The sequence below is a fragment of the Mobula birostris genome, unplaced genomic scaffold, assembly GCF_030028105.1.
Source record: "Mobula birostris isolate sMobBir1 unplaced genomic scaffold, sMobBir1.hap1 scaffold_1923, whole genome shotgun sequence".
NCBI lineage: Eukaryota > Metazoa > Chordata > Chondrichthyes > Myliobatiformes > Myliobatidae > Mobula > Mobula birostris.
In genome coordinates, this window is record NW_027274971.1 from 1,515 (window position 1) to 24,638 (window position 23,124).

A 23,124-nucleotide genomic window follows, 5' to 3' on the forward strand; every position below is an offset into this window, starting at 1 on the left:
GGAAGGGAGAGGGGAATCATGGTTGGGAAAAGGGGAAGGGAGAGGGGAATCATGGTTGGGAAAAGGGGAAGGGAGAGGGGAATCATGGTTGGGAAAAGGATAAGGGAGAGGGGAATCATCGTTGGGCAAAGGGGGAGGGAGAGGGGGGATCATGGTTGGGAAAAGGGAAGGGAGAGGAGAATCATGGTTGGGAAAAGGGGAAGGGAGAGGGGAATCATGGTTGGGAAAAGGATAAGGGAGAGGGGAATCATGGTTGGGAAAAGGGGGAGGGAGAGGGGAATCATGGTTGGGGAAAGGGGAAGGGAGAGGGGAATCATGGTTGGGAAAAGGGGGAGGGAGAGGGGAATCATGGTTGGGGAAAGGGGAAGGGAGAGGGGAATCATGGTTGGGAAAAGGGGAAGGGAGAGGGGAATCATGGTTGGGAAAAGGGGAAGGGAGAGGGGAATCATGGTTGGGAAAAGGATAAGGGAGAGGGGAATCATGGTTGGGAAAAGGGGGAGGGAGAGGGGGATCACGGATGGGAAAAGGGGGAGGGAGAGGGGAATCACGGTTGGGAAAAGGGGGAGGGAGAGGCGAATCACGGTTGGGAAAAGGGGGAGGGAGAGGGGGATCACGGTTGGGAAAAGGGGAAGGGAGAGGGGAATCATGGTTGGGAAAAGGGGAAGGGAGAGGGGAATCATGGTTGGGAAAAGGATAAGGGAGAGGGGAATCATGGTTGGGAAAAGGATAAGGGAGAGGGGGATCATGGTTGGGAAAAGGGAAGGGAGAGGGGAATCATGGTTGGGAAAAGGGGAAGGGAGATGGGAATCACGGTTGGGAAAAGGGGAAGGGAGAGGGGAATCACGGTTGGGAAAAGGGGAAGGGAGAGGGGAATCATGGTTGGGAAAAGGGGAAGGGAGAGGGGAATCATGGTTGGGAAAAGGATAAGGGAGAGGGGAATCATGGTTGGGAAAAGGATAAGGGAGAGGGGAATCATGGTTGGGAAAAGGGGGAGGGAGAGGGGAATCATGGTTGGGGAAAGGGGAAGGGAGAGGGGAATCATGGTTGGGAAAAGGGGAGGGGAGAGGGGAATCATGGTTGGGAAAAGGGGAAGGGAGAGGGGAATCATGGTTGGGAAAAGGATAAGGGAGAGGGGAATCATGGTTGGGAAAAGGATAAGGGAGAGGGGAATCATGGTTGGGAAAAGGGGAAGGGAGAGGGGAATCATGGTTGGGGAAAGGGGAAGGGAGAGGGGAATCATGGTTGGGAAAAGGGGAAGGGAGAGGGGAATCATGGTTGGGAAAAGGGGAAGGGAAGGGGGAATCATGGTTGGGAAAAGGGGAAGAGAGAGGGGAATCATGGTTGGGAAAAGGATAAGGGAGAGGGGAATCATGGTTGGGAAAAGGGGGAGGGAGAGGGGGATCATGGTTGGGAAAAGGGAAGAGAGAGGGGAATCATGGTTGGGAAAAGGGGAAGGGAGAGGGGAATCACGGTTGGGAAAAGGGGAAGGGAGAGGGGAATCATGGTTGGGAAAAGGATAAGGGAGAGGGGAATCATGGTTGGGAAAAGGGGGAGGGAGAGGGGAATCATGGTTGGGAAAAGGGGAAGGGAGAGGGTAATCATTGTTGGGAAAAGGGGGAGGGAGAGGGGAATCATGGTTGGGAAAAGGGGAAGGGAGAGGGGAATCATGGTTGGGAAAAGGATAAGGGAGAGGGGAATCATGGTTGGGAAAAGGGGAAGGGAGAGGGGAATGACGGTTGGGAAAAGGGGGAGGGAGAGGGGGGATCACGGTTGGGAAAAGGAGAAGGGAGAGGGGAATGACGGTTGGGAAAAGGGTGAGGGAGAGGCGAATCACGGTTGGGAAAAGGGGGAGGGAGAGGGGGATCACGGTTGGGAAAAGGGGGAGGGAGAGGGGAATCACGGTTGGGAAAAGGGGGAGGGAGAGGGGAATCACGGTTGGGAAAAGGGGCAGGGAGAGGGGAATCACGGTTGGGAAAAGGGGGAGGGAGAGGGGAATCACGGTTGGGAAAAGGGGAAGGGAGAGGGGAATCATGGTTGGGAAAAGGGGAAGGGAGAGGGGAATGATGGTTGGGAAAAGGATAAGGGAGAGGGGAATCATGGTTGGGAAAAGGGGGAGGGAGAGGGGAATCATGGTTGGGAAAAGGGGGAGGGAGAGGGGAATCATGGTTGGGAAAAGGGGGAGGGAGAGGGGGATCATGGTTGGGAAAAGGGAAGGGAGAGGAGAATCATGGTTGGGAAAAGGGGAAGGGAGAGGGGAATCATGGTTGGGAAAAGGATAAGGGAGAGGGGAATCATGGTTGGGAAAAGGGGGAGGGAGAGGGGAATCATGGTTGGGGAAAGGGGAAGGGAGAGGGGAATCATGGTTGGGAAAAGGGGGAGGGAGAGGGGAATCATGGTTGGGGAAAGGGGAAGGGAGAGGGGAATCATGGTTGGGAAAAGGGGAAGGGAGAGGGGAATCATGGTTGGGAAAAGGGGAAGGGAGAGGGGAATCATGGTTGGGAAAAGGATAAGGGAGAGGGGAATCATGGTTGGGAAAAGGGGGAGGGAGAGGGGGATCATGGTTGGGAAAAGGGAAGGGAGAGGAGAATCATGGTTGGGAAAAGGGGAAGGGAGAGGGGAATCATGGTTGGGAAAAGGATAAGGGAGAGGGGAATCATGGTTGGGAAAAGGGGGAGGGAGAGGGGAATCATGGTTGGGGAAAGGGGAAGGGAGAGGGGAATCATGGTTGGGAAAAGGGGGAGGGAGAGGGGAATCATGGTTGGGGAAAGGGGAAGGGAGAGGGGAATCATGGTTGGGAAAAGGGGAAGGGAGAGGGGAATCATGGTTGGGAAAAGGGGGAAGGGAGAGGGGAATCATGGTTGGGAAAGGGATAAGGGAGAGGGGAATCATGGTTGGGAAAAGGGGGAGGGAGAGGGGGATCACGGATGGGAAAAGGGGGAGGGAGAGGGGAATCACGGTTGGGAAAAGGGGGAGGGAGAGGCGAATCACGGTTGGGAAAAGGGGGAGGGAGAGGGGGATCACGGTTGGGAAAAGGGGAAGGGAGAGGGGAATCATGGTTGGGAAAAGGGGAAGGGAGAGGGGAATCATGGTTGGGAAAAGGATAAGGGAGAGGGGAATCATGGTTGGGAAAAGGATAAGGGAGAGGGGGATCATGGTTGGGAAAAGGGAAGGGAGAGGGGAATCATGGTTGGGAAAAGGGGAAGGGAGATGGGAATCACGGTTGGGAAAAGGGGAAGGGAGAGGGGAATCATGGTTGGGAAAAGGGGAAGGGAGAGGGGAATCATGGTTGGGAAAAGGGGAAGGGAGAGGGGAATCATGGTTGGGAAAAGGATAAGGGAGAGGGGAATCATGGTTGGGAAAAGGATAAGGGAGAGGGGAATCATGGTTGGGAAAAGGGGGATGGAGAGGGGAATCATGGTTGGGGAAAGGGGAAGGGAGAGGGGAATCATGGTTGGGAAAAGGGGAGGGGAGAGGGGAATGATGGTTGGGAAAAGGGGAAGGGAGAGGGGAATCATGGTTGGGAAAAGGATAAGGGAGAGGGGAATCATGGTTGGGAAAAGGATAAGGGAGAGGGGAATCATGGTTGGGAAAAGGGGAAGGGAGAGGGGAATCATGGTGGGAAAAGGGGGAGGGAGAGAGGAATCATGGTTGGGGAAAGGGGAAGGGAGAAGGGAATCATGGTTGGGAAAAGGGGAAGGGAGAGGGGAATCATGGTTGGGAAAAGGGGAAGGGAGGGGGGAATCATGGTTGGGAAAAGGGGAAGAGAGAGGGGAATCATGGTTGGGAAAAGGATAAGGGAGAGGGGAATCATGGTTGGGAAAAGGGGGAGGGAGAGGGGGATCATGGTTCGGAAAAGGGAAGAGAGAGGGGAATCATGGTTGGGAAAAGGGGAAGGGAGAGGGGAATCACGGTTGGGAAAAGGGGAAGGGAGAGGGGAATCATGGTTGGGAAAAGGATAAGGGAGAGGGGAATCATGGTTGGGAAAAGGGGGAGGGAGAGGGGAATCATGGTTGGGAAAAGGGGAAGGGAGAGGGTAATCATGGTTGGGAAAAGGGGAAGGGAGAGGGGAATCATGGTTGGGAAAAGGATAAGGGAGAGGGGAATCATGGTTGGGAAAAGGGGGAGGGAGAGGGGGATCACGGTTGGGAAAAGGGGGAGGGAGAGGGGGATCACGGTTGGGGAAAAGGGGGAGGGAGAGGGGAATGACGGTTGGGAAAAGGGTGAGGGAGAGGCGAATCACGGTTGGGAAAAGGGGGAGGGAGAGGGGGATCACGGTTGGGAAAAGGGGGAGGGAGAGGGGAATCACGGTTGGGAAAAGGGGGAGGGAGAGGGGAATCACGGTTGGGAAAAGGGGCAGGGAGAGGGGAATCACGGTTGGGAAAAGGGGGAGGGAGAGGGGAATCACGGTTGGGAAAAGGGGAAGGGAGTGGGGAATCATGGTTGGGAAAAGGGGAAGGGAGAGGGGAATGATGGTTGGGAAAAGGATAAGGGAGAGGGGAATCATGGTTGGGAAAAGGGGGAGGGAGAGGGGAATCATGGTTGGGAAAAGGGGGAGGGAGAGGGGAATCATGGTTGGGAAAAGGATGAGGGAGAGGGGAATCATGGTTGGGAAAAGGATAAGGGAGAGGGGAATCATGGTGGGGAAAAGGGGAAGGGAGAGGGGAATCATGGTTGGGAAAAGGGGAAGGGAGAGGGGAATCATGGTTGGGAATAGGATAAGGGAGAGGGGAATCATGGTTGGGAAAAGGGGAAGGGAGAGGGGGATCATGGTTGGGAAAAGGGAAGGGAGAGGGGAATCATGGTTGGGAAAAGGGGAAGGGAGAGGGGAATCACGGTTGGGAACAGGGGAAGGGAGAGGGGAATCATGGTTGGGAAAAGGGGGAGGGAGAGGGGGATCATGGTTGGGAAAAGGATAAGGGAGAGGGGAATCATGGTTGGGAAAAGGGGGAGGGAGAGGGGAATCACGGTTGGGAAAAGGGGGAGGGAGAGGGGAATCATGGTTGGGAAAGGGGGAGGGAGAGGGGAATCATGGTTGGGAAAAAGGGAAGGGAGAGGGGAAGGGAGAGGGGAATCATGGTTGGGAAAAGGGGGAGGGAGAGGGGAATCATGGTTGGGAAAAGGGGAAGGGTGAGGGGAATCATGGTTGGGAAAAAGGGAAGGGAGAGAGGAAGGGAGAGGGGAATCATGGTTGGGAAAAGGGGAGGGAGAGGGGAATCATGGTTGGGAAAAGGGGAAGGGAGAGGGGAATCATGGTTGGGAAAAAGGGAAGGGAGAGAGGAAGGGAGAGGGGAATCATGGTTGGGAAAAGGGGAGGGAGAGGGGAATCATGGTTGGGAAAAGAGGACGGGAGAGGGGAATCATGGTTGGGAAAAGGGGAAGGGAGAGGGAAATCATGGTTGGGAAAAAGGGAAGGGAGAGGGAAATCGTGGTTGGGGAAAGGGGAGAGAGAGGGGAATCATGGTTGGGAAAAGGGGGAGGGAGAGGGGGAATCATGGTTGGGAAAAGGGGAAGGGAGAGGGGAATCATGGTTGGGAAAAGGATAAGGGAGAGGGAAATCATGGTTGGGAAAAGCGGGAGGGAGAGGGGAATCATGGTTGGGGAAAGGGGAAGGGAGAGGGGAATCACGGTTGGGAAAAGGGGAAGGGAGAGGCGGAATCATGGTTGGAAAAAGGATAAGGGAGAGGGGAATCATGGTTGGGAAAAGGGGAAGGGAGAGGGGAATCATGGTTGGGAAAAGGGGAAGGGAGAGGGGAATCATGGTTGGGAAAAGGGGAAGGGAGAGGGGAAGGGAGAGGGGAATCATGGTTGGGAAAAGGGGAAGGAAGAGGGGAATCATGGTTGGGAAAAGGGGAAGGGAGAAAGGAATCATGGTTGGGAAAAGGGGAAGGGAGAGGGGAATCACGGTTGGGAAAAGGGGAAGGGAGCGGGGAATCATGGTTGGGAAAAGGGGGAGGGAGAGGGGAATCATGGTTGGGAAAGGGGGAGGGAGAGGGGAATCATGGTTGGGAAAAAGGGAAAGGAGAGGGGAAGGGAGAGGGGAATCATGGTTGGGAAATGGGGGAGGGAGAGGGGAATCATGGTTGGGGAAAGGGGAAGGGAGAGGGGAATCATGGTTGGGAAAAGGGGAAGGGAGAGGGGAATCATGGTTGGAAAAAGGGGAAGGGAGAGGGGAATCATGGTTGGGAAAAGGGGGAGGGAGAGGGGGATCATGGTTGGGAAAAGGGAAGGGAGAGGAGAATCATGGTTGGGAAAAGGGGAAGGGAGAGGGGAATCACGGTTGGGAAAAGGGGAAGGGAGAGGGGAATCACGGTTGGGAAAAGGGGAAGGGAGAGGGGAATCATGGTTGGGAAAAGGATAAGGGAGAGGGGAATCATGGTTGGGAAAAGGGGGAGGGAGAGGGGAATCATGGTTGGGGAAAGGGGAAGGGAGAGGGGAATCATGGTTGGGAAAAGGGGAAGGGAGAGGGGAATCATGGTTGGGAAAAGGGGAAGGGAGAGGGGAATCATGGTTGGGAAAAGGATAAGGGAGAGGGGAATCATGGTTGGGAAAAGGGGGAGGGAGAGGGGGATCACGGTTGGGAAAAGGGGGAGGGAGAGGGGAATCACGGTTGGGAAAAGGGGGAGGGAGAGGCGAATCACGGTTGGGAAAAGGGGAAGGGAGAGGGGAATCATGGTTGGGAAAAGGATAAGGGAGAGGGGAATCATGGTTGGGAAAAGGGGGAGGGAGCGGGGAAGGGAGAGGGGAATCATGGTTGGGAAAAGGGGAAGGAAGAGGGGAATCATGGTTGGGAAAAGGGGAAGGGAGAAAGGAATCATGGTTGGGAAAAGGGGAAGGGAGAGGGGAATCACGGTTGGGAAAAGGGGAAGGGAGAGGGGAATCATGGTTGGGAAAAGGGGGAGGGAGAGGGGAATCATGGTTGGGAAAGGGGGAGGGAGAGGGGAATCATGGTTGGGAAAAAGGGAAAGGAAAGGGGAAGGGAGAGGGGAATCATGGTTGGGAAATTGGGGAGGGAGAGGGGAATCATGGTTGGGGAAAGGGGAAGGGAGAGGGGAATCATGGTTGGGAAAAGGGGAAGGGAGAGGGGAATCATTGTTGGGAAAAGGGGGAGGGAGAGGGGAATCATGGTTGGGAAAGGGGGAGGGAGAGGGGAATCATGGTTGGGAAAAAGGGAAAGGAGAGGGGAAGGGAGAGGGGAATCATGGTTGGGAAATGGGGGAGGGAGAGGGGAATCATGGTTGGGGAAAGGGGAAGGGAGAGGGGAATCATGGTTGGGAAAAGGGGAAGGGAGAGGGGAATCATGGTTGGGAAAAGGGGAAGGGAGAGGGGAATCATGGTTGGGAAAAGGGGGAGGGAGAGGGGGATCATGGTTGGGAAAAGGGAAGGGAGAGGAGAATCATGGTTGGGAAAAGGGGAAGGGAGAGGGGAATCACGGTTGGGAAAAGGGGAAGGGAGAGGGGAATCACGGTTGGGAAAAGGGGAAGGGAGAGGGGAATCATGGTTGGGAAAAGGATAAGGGAGAGGGGAATCATGGTTGGGAAAAGGGGGAGGGAGAGGGGAATCATGGTTGGGGAAAGGGGAAGGGAGAGGGGAATCATGGTTGGGAAAAGGGGAAGGGAGAGGGGAATCATGGTTGGGAAAAGGGGAAGGGAGAGGGGAATCATGGTTGGGAAAAGGATAAGGGAGAGGGGAATCATGGTTGGGAAAAGGATGAGGGAGAGGGGGATCACGGTTGGGAAAAGGGGGAGGGAGAGGGGAATCACGGTTGGGAAAAGGGGGAGGGAGAGGCGAATCACGGTTGGGAAAAGGGGAAGGGAGAGGGGAATCATGGTTGGGAAAAGGATAAGGGAGAGGGGAATCATGGTTGGGAAAAGGGGGAGGGAGAGGGGAAGGGAGAGGGGAATCATGGTTGGGAAAAGGGGAAGGAAGAGGGGAATCATGGTTGGGAAAAGGGGAAGGGAGAAAGGAATCATGGTTGGGAAAAGGGGAAGGGAGAGGGGAATCACGGTTGGGAAAAGGGGAAGGGAGAGGGGAATCATGGTTGGGAAAAGGGGGAGGGAGAGGGGAATCATGGTTGGGAAAGGGGGAGGGAGAGGGGAATCATGGTTGGGAAAAAGGGAAAGGAGAGGGGAAGGGAGAGGGGAATCATGGTTGGGAAATGGGGGAGGGAGAGGGGAATCATGGTTGGGGAAAGGGGAAGGGAGAGGGGAATCATGGTTGGGAAAAGGGGAAGGGAGAGGGGAATCATGGTTGGGAAAAGGGGAAGGGAGAGGGGAATCATGGTTGGGAAAAGGGGGAGGGAGAGGGGGATCATGGTTGGGAAAAGGGAAGGGAGAGGAGAATCATGGTTGGGAAAAGGGGAAGGGAGAGGGGAATCATGGTTGGGAAAAGGGGAAGGGAGAGGGGAATCACGGTTGGGAAAAGGGGAAGGGAGAGGGGAATCATGGTTGGGAAAAGGATAAGGGAGTGGGGAATCATGGTTGGGAAAAGGGGGAGGGAGAGGGGAATCTTGGTTGGGGAAAGGGGAAGGGAGAGGGGAATCATGGTTGGGAAAAGGGGAAGGGAGAGGGGAATCATGGTTGGGAAAAGGGGAAGGGAGAGGGGAATCATGGTTTGGAAAAGGATAAGGGAGAGGGGAATCATGGTTGGGAAAAGGGGGAGGGAGAGGGGGATCACGGTTGGGAAAAGGGGGAGGGAGAGGGGAATCACGGTTGGGAAAAGGGGGAGGGAGAGGCGAATCACGGTTGGGAAAAGGGGGAGGGAGAGGGGGATCACGGTTGGGAAAAGGGGAAGGGAGAGGGGAATCATGGTTGGGAAAAGGGGAAGGGAGAGGGGAATCATGGTTGGGAAAAGGATAAGGGAGAGGGGAATCATGGTTGGGAAAAGGGGAAGGGAGAGGGGGATCATGGTTGGGAAAAGGGAAGGGAGAGGGGAATCTTGGTTGGGAAAAGGGGAAGGGAGATGGGAATCACGGTTGGGAAAAGGGGAAGGGAGAGGGGAATCACGGTTGGGAAAAGGATAAGGGACAGGGGAATTATGGTTGGGAAAAGGACAAGGGAGAGGGGAATCATGGTTGGGAAAAGGGGAAGGGAGAGGGGAATCATGGTGGGAAAAGGGGGAGGGAGAGGGGAATCATGGTTGGGAAAAGGGGGAGGGAGAGGGGAATCATGGTTGGGAAAAGGGGAAGGGAGAGGGGAATCATGGTTGGGAAAAGGGGGAGGGAGAGGGGGATCACGGTTGGGAAAAGGGGGAGGGTGAGGGGGGATCACGGTTGGGAAAAGGGGGAGGGAGAGGGGAATCACGGTTGGGAAAAGGGTGAGGGAGAGGCGAATCACGGTTGGGAAAAGGGGGAGGGAGAGGTGGATCACGGTTGGGAAAAGGGGGAGGGAGAGGGGAATCACGGTTGGGAAATGGGGGAGGGAGAGGGGAATCACGGTTGGGAAAAGGGGGAGGGAGAGGGGAATCACGGTTGGAAAAGGGGGAGGGAGAGGGGAATCACGGTTGGGAAAAGGGGGAGGGAGAGGGGAATCACGGTTGGGAAAAGGGGAAGGGAGAGGGGAATCATGGTTGGGAAAAGGATAAGGGAGAGGGGAATCATGGTTGGGAAAAGGGGGAGGGAGAGGGGAATCATGGTTGGGAAAAGGGGGAGGGAGAGGGGAATCATGGTTGGGAAAAGGATAAGGGAGAGGGGAATCATGGTTGGGAAAAGGATAAGGGAGAGGGGAATCATGGTTGGGAAAAGGGGAAGGGAGAGGGGAATCATGGTTGGGAAAAGGGGAAGGGAGAGGGGAATCATGGTTGGGAAAAGGATAAGGGAGAGGGGAATCATGGTTGGGAAAAGGGGAAGGGAGAGGGGAATCATGGTTGGGAAAAGGATAAGGGAGAGGGGAATCATGGTTGGGAAAAGGGGAAGAGAGAGGGGGATCATGGTTGGGAAAAGGGAAGGGAGAGGGGAGTCATGGTTGGGAAAAGGGGAAGGGAGAGGGGAATCATGGTTGGGAAAAGGGGGAGGGAGAGAGGGATCACGGTTGGGAAAAGGGGGAGGGAGAGGGGAATCACGGTTGGGAAAAGGGGGAGGGAGAGGAGAATAATGGTTGGGAAAAGGGGAAGGGAGAGGGGAATCATGGTTGGGAAAAGGGGAAGGGAGACGGGAATCACGGTTGGGAAGAGGGGAAGGGAGAGGGGAATCATGGTTGGGAAAAGGGGGAGGGAGAGGGGGATCATGGTTGGGAAAAGGATAAGGGAGAGGGGAATCATGGTTGGGAAAAGGGGGAGGGAGAGGGGAATCACGGTTGGGAAAAGGGGGGAGGGAGAGGGGAATCATGGTTGGGAAAGGGGGAGGGAGAGGGGAATCATGTTTGGGAAAAAGGGAAGGGAGAGAGGAAGGGAGAGGGGAATCATGGTTGGGAAAAGGGGAGGGAGAGGGGAATCATGGTTGGGAAAAGGGGGAAGGGAGAGGGGAATCATGGTTGGGAAAAAGGGAAGGGAGAGAGGAAGGGAGAGGGGAATCATGGTTGGGAAAAGGGAGGGAGAGGGGAATCATGGTTGGGAAAAGAGGACGGGAGAGGGGAATCATGGTTGGGAAAAGGGGAAGGGAGAGGGAAATCATGGTTGGGAAAAAGGGAAGGGAGAGGGAAATCGTGGTTGGGGAAAGGGGAGAGAGAGGGGAATCATGGTTGGGAAAAGGGGGAGGGAGAGGGGGAATCATGGTTGGGAAAAGGGGAAGGGAGAGGGGAATCATGGTTGGGAAAAGGATAAGGGAGAGGGAAATCATGGTTGGGAAAAGCGGGAGGGAGAGGGGAATCATGGTTGGGGAAAGGGGAAGGGAGAGGGGAATCACGGTTGGGAAAAGGGGAAGGGAGAGGGGGAATCATGGTTGGAAAAAGGATAAGGGAGAGGGGAATCATGGTTGGGAAAAGGGGAAGGGAGAGGGGAATCATGGTTGGGAAAAGGGGAAGGGAGAGGGGAATCATGGTTGGGAAAAGGGGAAGGGAGAGGGGAAGGGAGAGGGGAATCATGGTTGGGAAAAGTGGAAGGAAGAGGGGAATCATGGTTGGGAAAAGGGGAAGGGAGAAAGGAATCATGGTTGGGAAAAGGGGAAGGGAGAGGGGAATCACGGTTGGGAAAAGGGGAAGGGAGAGGGGAATCATGGTTGGGAAAAGGGGGAGGGAGAGGGGAATCATGGTTGGGAAAGGGGGAGGGAGTGGGGAATCATGGTTGGGAAAAAGGGAAAGGAGAGGGGAAGGGAGAGGGGAATCATGGTTGGGAAATGGGGGAGGGAGAGGGGAATCATGGTTGGGAAAAGAGGACGGGAGAGGGGAATCATGGTTGGGGAAAGGGGAGAGAGAGGGGAATCATGGTGGGAAAGGGGAAGGGAGAGGGGTATCATGGTTGGGAAAAGGGGAAGGGAGAGGGAAATCATGGTTGGGAAAAAGGGAAGGGAGAGGGGAATCGTGGTTGGGGAAAGGGGAGAGAGAGGGGAATCATGGTTAGGAAAGGGGAAGGGAGAGGGGAATCATGGTTGGGAAAAGGGGAAGGGAGAGGGGAAGGGAGAGAGGAATCATGGTTGGGAAAAGGGGGAGGGAGAGGGGAATCATGGTTGGGAAAAGGGGAAAGGAGAGGGGGAATCATGGTTGGAAAAAGGGGGAGGGAGAGGGGAATCATGGTTGGGAAAAGAGGAAGGGAGAGGGGAATCATGGTTGGGAAAAGGGGAAGGGAGAGGGGAATCACGGTTGGGAAAAGGGGAAAGGAGAGGGGGAATCATGGTTGGAAAAAGGGGGAGGGAGAGGGGGAATCATGGTTGGGAAAGGGGGAGGGAGTGGGGAATCATGGTTGGGAAAAAGGGAAAGGAGAGGGGAAGGGAGAGGGGAATCATGGTTGGGAAATGGGGGAGGGAGAGGGGAATCATGGTTGGGAAAAGAGGACGGGAGAGGGGAATCATGGTTGGGGAAAGGGGAGAGAGAGGGGAATCATGGTTGGGAAAGGGGAAGGGAGAGGGGTATCATGGTTGGGAAAAGGGGAAGGGAGAGGGAAATCATGGTTGGGAAAAAGGGAAGGGAGAGGGGAATCGTGGTTGGGGAAAGGGGAGAGAGAGGGGAATCATGGTTAGGAAAGGGGAAGGGAGAGGGGAATCATGGTTGGGAAAAGGGGAAGGGAGAGGGGAAGGGAGAGAGGAATCATGGTTGGGAAAAGGGGGAGGGAGAGGGGAATCATGGTTGGGAAAAGGGGAAAGGAGAGGGGGAATCATGGTTGGAAAAAGGGGGAGGGAGAGGGGAATCATGGTTGGGAAAAGGGGAAGGGAGAGGGGAATCATGGTTGGGAAAAGGGGAAGGGAGAGGGGAATCACGGTTGGGAAAAGGGGAAGGGAGAGAGGAATCACGGTTGGGAAAAGGGGAAGGGAGAGGGGAATCACGGTTGGGAAAAGGGGAAGGGAGAGGGGAATCATGGTTGGGAAAAGGGGGAGGGAGAGGGGAATCATGGTTGGGAAAGGGGGAGGGAGAGGGGAATCATGGTTGGGAAAAGAGGACGGGAGAGGGGAATCATGGTTGGGGAAAGGGGAGAGAGAGGGGAATCATGGTTGGGAAAGGGGAAGGGAGAGGGGAATCATGGTTGGGAAAAGGGGAAGGGAGAGGGAAATCATGGTTGGGAAAAAGGGAAGGAAGAGGGGAATCGTGGTTGGGGAAAGGGGAGAGAGAGGGGAATCATGGTTGGGAAAAGGGGGAGGGAGAGGGGGAATCATGGTTGGGAAAAGGGGATCGGAGACGGGAATCATGGTTGGGAAAAGGATAAGGGAGAGGGGAATCATGGTTGGGAAAAGGGGGAGGGAGAGGGGAATCATGGTTGGGGAAAGGGGAAGGGAGAGGGGGAATCATGGTTGGGAAAAAGGGAAGGGAGAGGGGAATCATGGTTGGGAAAAGGGGAAGGGAGAGGGGAATCATGGTTGGGAAAAGGGGAAGGGAGAGGGGAATCATGGTTGGGAAAAGGATAAGGGAGAGGGGAATCATGGTTGGGAAAAGGGGGAGGGAGAGGGGGATCACGGTTGGGAAAAGGGGAAGGGAGAGAGGGAATCATGGTTGGGAAAAGGGGAAGGGAGAGAGGGAATCATGGTTGGGAAAAGGGGAAGGGAGATGGGAATCATAGTTGGGAAAAGGGGAAGGGAGCGGGGAAAGGAGAGGGGAAGGGAGAGGGGGAGGGAGAGGGGAATCATGGTTGGGGAAAGGGGAGGGAGAGGGGAATCATGGTTGGGAAAAGGGGGAGGGAGAGGGGGAATCATGGTTGGGAAAAGGGGGAGGGAGAGGGGGAATCATGGTTGGGAAAAGGGGAAGGGAGAGGGGAGGGAGCGAGAGGCACCAGAGAGACATTCTGTAATGGTCAATAAACAACTGTTTGGAATCAAATGACCTTGCCTGGTTTCTCAGGGCTGGGTGTGTCTGCACCCCCTTCCCCCAGCACTCCCCCTCCGCCACTTGTCCCCACATCCCTCCCACGGTGCCCCACCCTCGCCATTCCCGACATCCTTTGCTCCCAGCAGATTTACAAACTCGCTGTCCGCTCCACGCTGACCAATACAGTACTGTGTGCAGAAGTCTTGGGCACCCTAGCGATATGTACGTGTGCCTAAGACTCTTGTGGCAGTACTGTATATATACATACAGGTTTTATTTTAAAGTTATAGTATATGTTATGTGTTGCACTGTGCTGCTGACACAAACCAACATATCTCACGGAATTCTGATTCTGATTTTGATTCAGACTATGATGGAGAAGGTTGTAATTCAGCGTCGAGCATTCCTTTGGGAATAATTGTGATTTGCCGCCTGAGGTCCTGAGAGGGAGGGGGGAGGAGGCCGGCGTGGTCAATCTCCCTACCTCGGGGTTCCTGAAGACCTCGTACTTGGCGTAGTGCTTTCTGAAGATGAACTTGCTGCCGCTGTTGGGTGGCCAAGCGGCCTGTAGGTCCGCCAGCGGCTCGTGATCCTCCACGTACCTTTCTGGGGCGGGCAGAGAGAGCCGAGTTAGTGCAAGTTGGGAAGAGGAAGGCGGCTGTCTGTCTGTCTGTCTCTCTCTCTCTCCCCACCCACCGTGTCTCCTTCACCCGTCGGCAAGGTGTGGCCGGCCGGGGAGCTAACTGTCAGTGATGAGGCTTCCAGCATCTGCAGAAGCTCCTGTGTTTATGGTCTGCAGCTCCGGGGAAGTCCCCAACTGTTTCTGAGAAGTCTCTGAGGTACAATGCCATGCAAACGTCTCAGGCACGTATCTACAGCGGGGGTGCCTAAGACTTTTGCACGGTACTGTAGTAATTTGATGTCTTGCACTGTACTGTGCGTGGGCACTTGGCCAAGTGGTTAGGGCAGTGGACTAGCAACCTGAAGGTCGTGAGTTCGAGCCCCAGCTGAGGGAACGTGTGTTGTGTCCCTGCGACGACACTGGTGCCAAGCTGTATGGGTCCTAATGCCCTTCCCTTGGACAACATCGGTGGCGTGGAGAGGGGAGACTTGCAGCATGGGCAACTGCCGGTCTCCCATACAGCCTTGCCCAGGCCTGTGCCCTGAAGACTTTCTAGGCGCAGACTGATGGATGCTGCCACAAAAAAAAACAAATTTCATGACATACGTGAGTGATGATAAACCTGATTCTGATCTGGGTCTCTATTGTGGACTGAGAGAGGGGAAGGGGGCAGGGAGAGGGGGAATCATGGTTGGGAAAAGGGGAAGGGAGAGGGGAGGGAGCGGGAAGCACCAGAGAGACATTCTGTAATGATCAGTAGACCAATTGTTTGGAATCAAATGACCTTGCCTGGTGTCTCAGGGCTGGGTGTTACTAAACCCCCACCCAGGCACTTCTCTGCCAACCGTCCCACACCCCTCCACCCTCACCATTCCCAACACCCTCTGCTCCAGCCAGATTTACAAACTCTCTCTCCTCTCCACATTGACAACTGCAGTCCTGTGCAAACGTCTTAGGTACCCTAGCTACGAGACTTTTGCACAGGACTGTGGTTATGCCTGCCTTGAAGAAGTTAACATCTTCTCTTCAGTGGGAATTCAGTGAGACCCACCCCAACGTTCTCACCACCCCCACTCCTCAACGTTCTCTGCCCATTTCAGGTTCCCCCTTTCACCCCATCTGTTCTCCTCAGCAGCCCTTCATCTCCCTCCCAACCAGTTTCTCCTCCTCCTCCTTCCTCCACAGTCCACTCTCCTCTCCAGTCAGATTCCTCCCTCCCCAGCCCTTTACCTCTTCCATCTACCAGCTCCCAGCTTCCCATTTCATCCCTCACGAACCCACCTTTCTGCTCACCTGGTCTCAACTATCACCTGCACCAGACGCAAAATGCTGGAGGAACTCAGCAGGTCGGGCAGCATCTACGGAGAGGAATAAAGAGTCGACGTTTCGGGCTGAGACCTTTCAACCTATTCCAAGATCAATCTCACCCTTCCCTCCCACATAACCCTCCATTTTTCTATCTAAGAGTTTCTTCAATGTCCCTAATGTACCTGACTCCATCACCTCCCCTGGCACACCCACCACTCCCTGTGTGAAAAACCTGCCTCTGACAACACCTTTACACCTTAAAATTGTGCTCCCTGGTGTTAGACATTTTCACCCTGGGGAAAAACTCTTTGACTGTCCACTCAACCTGTGCCTCTTATCATCTTGCACACCTCTATCAAGTATCCTCTCATCCTCCTTCGCTCCAAAGAGAAAAGCCCGAACTCGATCAACCTTTCCTCATAAGACACGCTCTCTAATCCAGGCAGCATCCTGGTGAATCTCCTCTGCAACCTCTCTAATCCAGGCAGCATCCTGGTGAATTTCCTCTGCACCCTCTCTAATCCGGGCAGCCTCCTGGTGAATCTCCTCTGCACCCTCTCTAATCCGGGCAGCATCCTGGTGAATCTCCTCTGCAACCTCTCTAATCCAGGCAGCATCCTGGTGAATTTCCTCTGCACCCTCTCTAATCCGGGCAGCCTCCTGGTGAATCTCCTCTGCACCCTCTCTAATCCGGGCAGCATCCTGGTGAATCTCCTCTGCACCCTCTCTAATCCGGGCAGCATCCTGGTGAATGTCCTCTGCACCCTCTCTAATCCAGGCAGCATCCTGGTGAATCTCTTCTGCACCCTCTCTAATCCAGGCAGCATCCTGGTGAATCTCCTCTGCACTCTCTCTAATCCAGGCAGCATCCTGGTAAATCTCCTCTCTGCACCCTCTCTAACCCAGGCAGCATCCTGGTGAATCTCCTCTGCACCCTCTCTAATCCGGGCAGCATCCTGGTGAATCTCCTCTGCACCCTCTCTAATCCAGGCAGCATCCTGGCAAATCTCCTCTTGTGTTTAAAATGTCTTTACGAATGGCTGTCAACAGGTTAAAGAGCTGTGTTCTCAACAATTCAATTCTATACAAAGTCAGTGGAGGTTTAGGTGCCAGAGAGTTGTGTACAACCTGTACTGCAGTTCTCCCACTGTCCACTCTCCTCTCCAATCAGATTCCTTCCTCTTCAGCCCTTTGCCTTTTCCACCTATCACCTCCCAGCTTCTTACTACCCCCTCCCCACCCACCTGTCTTCACCTATCACCTTCCAGCTATTCTCCTGCCCCCTCCCCCCACCAGCCTTCTTATTCTGCCCACTTCCTTTCCAGTCCTGACGGTCTCGAATGGTCGATTGTTTATTCTCCCTCCACAGATGCCGCCTGACCTGCTGAGCTCCTCCAGTATTCTGTGTGTGTGTGTGTGTTTCACTCTGGATTTCCAGCATCTGCAGAATCTCTTGCGTTTGTGGCAGCATTAAAGGGGCTCTTTCGATCAGACATTTCAACACGTAGAGGAATGCAGACCTTGTGCAGACAGGTGGGATTCATTTAGTTTGACATCGGGGCAGCACAGATATGATGGGCCAAATGTTCCCCCGATTTTATTTTTAGGGCTGTGCGGACCAACCGTGGCTCTAAGCAGGAAATTTATATATGGCCTGAAAACTGCGCTCCACTTTAAATGTGGGGTTTTTTTTGGTGATATTCATATCCAGCAAACACAAACCACACCTCGCAATGCAAGTAAGCAATGTCAGGCGGTCAAAGCAACCGACAGGCACCATGACAAAAGTAAAATGTTTTGACTAGATGGCGTTGCGTTCAGTGGGTTGCCGGTTTATTAACAGTGAGCTACCGACTTCCATTCTGTGTTTATTGTTACAATTTGTAATGGTGTTGTAACTTGAAAAACTTATAAGGTGTGGACGTTTAAGCTCTAAAATGTTTCAAATTAAAGGTTGTGGTATGTTTATTATTTAGAAAATTTATGGATTATATTAATAAATGCATAATTATTCACAGGGTATATCACAATGATATCAACATAGATTTCAAAATTATATTAACATTATATAAAAGGAAATTCCAGCCGTAGGGTAACAAAGGCTATGTGCGTGGGGGCATTTCAGTTACCGCGTGGCCACACACTCACTCGGCTTAGAGGGCCCATTCTGTGTTCTTCTAACTCAGTGGTCAGGGAACGAGAGCCATGGAGTGGTCCGGGAGAACGAGAGGTGTTGGGGTGAGATGCATCAGATAGGGAGGGCAAGGAACGAGTTTGGTTCAGGGTTTCAGGGTAGCAGGAAGGGGAGGAGGTGTGTCAGATGGAGTGAGCGGCAGGATGTGAGGGGATGTGTGAAGGATGTGGGGGGCTGTTTAAAGGACAGAGCAGGGTGTGGACAGTGTGTGATGTCAGAGGTGCCACCGTAGCAGTTACTGTGACGCTATCACAGGTTGGGGCATTCTGGAATCCGAGTTCAATTCTAGCGCAGTCTGTGCGGAGCCCCTGTGGAATGAGTAGGTCTCCTCCGGGTGCTCCGGTTTCCTCCCACAGTCCAAAGACGTACTGGGTCGGTCAATTGGTCATTGTAAATTGTCCCGTGATTAGGTTAGAGATTGTTGGAAGCTGGAGGGTGGCAAGGCTTGAGGGGCCAGAAGGGTCCACTCTGCACTCTGTCGTTAAATAAATAAACAGATAGATCGATAGACGGATAGACACACAGATAGATAGACAGCTAGATAGATAGATAGATAGACACAGATAGAGAGATGGACAGATAGACAGATAGATGGATAGATGGACAGATATACAGATAGACAGATAGATGGACAGATATACAGATAGATAGATCGATAGACGGATAGACACACAGATAGATAGATAGATAGATAGGTAGACAGATAGATAGATAGACAGTTAGATAGATATACAGATAGACAGATAGATAGATCGATAGACAGATAAACAGATAGATAGACAGATAGATTGACAGATAGATCGATAGATAGACAGATAAACAGATAGACAGATAGATAGATACAGATAAATAGATAGATAGACAGACAGATAGATAGACAGACAGATAGATAGATAGACGAACAGATAGATAGACGAATAGATAGATTGACGAATAGATAGATTGACGAATAGATAGATAGATGGATAGATAGATAGGTAGATAGACAGATAGATGGATAGATAGATAAATTAATAAACAGATAGATAAACAGACAGATAGATAGATAGACAGATAGACAGATAGACAGACAGATAGATAGATAGACAGACAGATGAACAGACAGACAGATAGATCGATAAGCAGATAGATAGACAGATAGAGAGACAGATAAATAGATAAATAAGTAGATAGATAAATAGATAGACAGATAGTTAGACAGATAGATAGAGAGATAGATAGAGAGAGAGATAGACAGATAGATAGACAGACAGATAAATAGACAGATAAACAGATAGACAGATAGATAGATACAGATAAATAGATAGATAGATCGATAGACAGATAGATAGATACAGATAAATAGATAGATAGACAGACAGATAGATAGACAGACAGATAGATAGATAGATGAACAGATAGATAGACGAATAGATAGATTGACGAATAGATAGATTGACGAATAGATAGATAGATGGATAGATAGATAGGTAGATAGACAGATAGATGGATAGATAGATAAATTAATAAACAGATAGATAGATAAACAGACAGATAGATAGATAGACAGATAGACAGACAGATAGATAGATAGACAGACAGATGAACAGACAGACAGATAGATCGATAAGCAGATAGATAGACAGATAGAGAGACAGATAACTAGATAAATAAGTAGATAGATAAATAGATAGACAGATAGTTAGACAGATAGATAGAGAGATAGATAGAGAGAGAGATAGACAGGTAGATAGACAGACAGATAAATAGACAGATAAACAGATAGACTGACAGTTAGACAGACAGACAGACAGAGAGAGAGAGAGAGAGAGAGAGAGATCAATAGACATACATATAGATAGATAGACAGATAGAGAGATAAATGTGGGAGAGAGTTGGAGGGGTTAGCTTCCGGTGAGGAATAGGGATGATGATGAGTGGCAGCTGACAGGGTGAGTGTGATGTCGGGTAAGAGGGGGAAGGTTAGGGAGACAGGATGGGGCGAGTGACAGGCAAAGAGGAAGGAAGGTGAGGATGGGAAAGAGAGGAGGGAGGGAGGGTATTGGAAGGGAGAGTCGGGAGCAGGGGTGCAGTGTTGAGAAGGGTCGGTGTTGGGGGAACATGTAGGGTGAGGGTCCGGCTGGGGAGAGGGAGGCTGTACAGGTCCCTATCTCACCCGGAGCAGAGTTGGTGTGAGGAGAATGGCGGGGGAGAGTTGGGCCAGCGAGAAGGAGGGGGTAGGACGTCTGGGTCTCACCCAGAGCAGCGTCGGTGTGGGCCTCCACCAGGGCCCAGCTCTCCTCGTCCAGGCAGCGACCCCTCTCGACGAGCATGCTGCAGACATCGCGAGCTGTCGCCGTGGCCCCCACCTCCAGTGACCTCCGCGTCCCGCCCTCGCTGAAGACCGTGATCACCTGACGAACACAAAGGAGGTGAGTGTAGGAGAGGCCTGTGCCCGGCCGCGACTCTAGGCTTGAGGTGAGGGCGGGCCAGCTGCCCCATTCTGCCGCTCGAGAGCAAGGCTCGATCTTACCCGTAATATTTTATTTATTCGTTTTATAGGTACTGCATGGAAAAGGCCGTTCCTACCCAATGATCCACACAGCCCAGTAATCCCCCTACTTAACCCCAGTCTCATCACAGGAGAGTTTACAATGACCAATTAACCCGCCGACCGATACGTCTTCGGACTGTGGGAGGAAACCGGAGCACCCGGAGGAAACCTACGCGGTCACGGGGCTGGAACGTACACACGGTCCCCCCTCCCCCTGGACGCCGACCGTCACTGGCAGTTCCAACGTCATGACATCAGCACTCGTACGAACCAACACCCAGCTAGATTCCACTTCCTTACCGCACCTTCTAGTGACCAGTTCTACCCGCCCTATACCTTTGATCAAACTCAACCCTCCCACTGGCACTTCTCCCGAAGTGCGGAAATCCACCCCACTTAGCACGCACGTATGATTCACCGGTACGCCCTCTAACTCACACCAGCTTGCAATCTTATCTTGCTCCATCTCCGCACTACTTAATGTGGCAATTTATACAGCTTTACCGAAAATTCCAAACCCGGACGTCTGCCCCCACCAATGCAACGCTCAGCTACATTGGCTCGTATTTATCTAGGGGAACCCCGTCGGCCGCCCAACCTTGTTTCCCGGTTGCGTCGGTTGCTGTACAAATGCCACCTGATTCAGCCTCAAACATCAATCATCAGCCACCACACAATGTACGTTTTACCAATTACACTTTATAAATCTTACTAGGACTATGAGATTAATAGAGGTTCAATACAAAAAGGAACATCAAAGGCGCCAAACTTATCAAAGATCAATTTCTTCGTGCACACAGTTGGAGCTCAGGGACCTCTTCGGGACCACTCCAACCCCCTCGACTCGTAGCTCGGGACACCATCCGAAGGGATTGACCAGAGCACTCCCAGCACGTCCGTTGTCCTCCCGGTCTCTCCTCCAACTGCCCCCCCAAAAACCCCCATTTCCCAGCCACATGAGACAGCATATCACCCCAAGAAAGAATAACATGGACACCCATTGGTTCGTTCGCTCTGTTATCAATAATATAACCCAAGCAAACTGCTAGCAAGAGAACTTTCTCAGCATTTAACATAACAAAGAAGCCACTTTGATTAACATACGCAGTAACACTTGCTTACAGAGGACGCTGGAATTGGACTCCGAACTCCGACGTCTCGAGCTTCAATAGCATCGCGCTAAACCACTATGCTACCCGGGCGCCCCACTTAATCTCTCCATCACCGACTGATAACACAAGTTAATAGCCAAACCCTTCAACCAACCTGTTTCCTTGGCAACGCACACAGACACACACACACACACACACACACACACACACACAAATGCACAGACACACACACACACACACTGACACACAATCACACACACTGACACAGACACAAACAACTTCCCCCTCACCTGGTCTCACCTGTCACCTTGCCTTCCTCCCCTTCCCCAACCTTCTCATTGTGGCTTCCAAACCCCTTCCTTTCCAGTTCTGATGAAGGGTCTCAGCTGAAAGATGTCAACTGTTTATTCCCCTCCACAGCTCCTGCCTGACCTGCTGAGTTGCTCCAGTGTTTTGTGTGTGTGTGCGTTGCTCTGGATTTCCAGCATTTACAGATCCTCTTGTATCTTTCACTGATGCTAGACCACTGCTGGCAGTTTGCCATGAGATCTCAAGACCATGAGACGCAGGAGTAGAATTACACCATTCAGCCCATCGAGTCTGCTACACCATTCCATCACGGCTGATTTACTATCCCTCTCGACCCCATTCTCCTGCCTTCTCCCCGTAACCTTTGACACCCTGACTAGTCAACCACCTATCAGTCACCACTTTAAATATATTTAATGACTTGGCTTCCATGGTCTTCTGTGGTGATAAATTCCATAGATTCACTACCATATGGCTAAAGAAATTCCTCCTCATCTTGGATCTAAATTGACGTCCCTCTATTCTGAGACTGTGTCCTCTGGTCCTAGACTCCCCCCACTGCAGGAAACATCTTCTCCACATCCACTCTATCTGTGTCCTCTGGTCCTAGACTGCCCCACTACAGGAAACATCTTCTCCACATCCACTCTATCTGTGTCCTCTGGTCCTAGACTCCCCCACTATAGGAAACATCCTCTCCACGTCCACTCTATCTGTGTCCTCTGGTCCTAAACTCCCCCCACTACAGGAAACATCCTCTGCACGTCCACTCTGTCTCGGCCTTTTGAGAGAAGGTGAGGGTGGAGGCTGCAACCAGAACCTCGTTAATTCACAGGCCCCAATGAGCGGAGCTGGAGTGAAGACGGAATTCCACTGACTACACGTGCTACTGCTGCAGGCAGAGCCCCCCTCTGCCAGACCCGCACAGGCAGGCACCCGCTAGTCTCCAACCAGCTCACCGGAGTCACCATCACTGGCGGCCTACTTAAACCCAGCTCTCAGCCACAGTCCTCGTTCACCAATCGAACCAGCCAGCCTCAACCAGTTGCTCCTCGCCTTCATTACCCTTGCAAACTTTCTCTACACTCTTTCAATGTTATTGACATCTTTCCTGGTAGGGTAGGTGACCAGAACTCCAGATAATACTCCAAATTAGCCCTCACCAACGTCTTATACAACTTCAACATAGCACTCCCATCTCCTGTGCTCAACGCTATGATCTATGCAGGCCAATGTGCCAAAAGCTTCCTTTGTGACCCTGTCAGCTGGTGACATTGCTTTCAAATGTCACTCTCGTCTGTCAGCGGTGACAGGTGTGACAAAGGCGCGATTGTGGGCTCCATCTGATAACCAGTCCTGCAGATAATGCAGGTTCGTCAGGCTATCTCGTCTCCCTAGTAACAGGGAGGTTCTCGATTCTGCTCTTGGCTAGAGCACAGCTTTCTTTTAATAATTACAATGCTGTGTGAGCTCACAGCCTGCTCACTTACTGGCCGGCACTGTTTCGGGCTCCAGTGAATGTGCTCTGACTCTGTCTGTCGAAAACTGTGCCAAAAGCTCTCTTTACCTGTGACATCACTTTCAAGGAATTATGGACCTGTGTCCCCAGATCTCTCTGTTCTTCCACACTCCTCAGAGCCCTATCACTCACCGTCTAAGTCCTA

The 23,124-nt window shown here is 52.6% G+C and overlaps 1 protein-coding gene across 1 annotated transcript in view; it reads right to left on the reverse strand.

Annotated features, from left to right (window-relative positions):
• Positions 1-13,866: 13,866 nt before the first annotated feature.
• Positions 13,867-23,124, reverse strand: part of LOC140192641 (growth factor receptor-bound protein 7-like) — a gene marked incomplete at its 3' end in the record, with an annotated part of 52,167 nt that continues 42,909 nt past the window's right edge. Inside the window, exons 4-5 of the mRNA XM_072250172.1 lie at positions 19,743-19,899; positions 13,867-13,988 (exon numbers count right to left, since the gene is read on the reverse strand). Of these exons, the coding sequence (XP_072106273.1) occupies positions 13,867-13,988; positions 19,743-19,899 (279 nt within the window). The remainder of the gene's footprint in view (positions 13,989-19,742; positions 19,900-23,124) is intronic.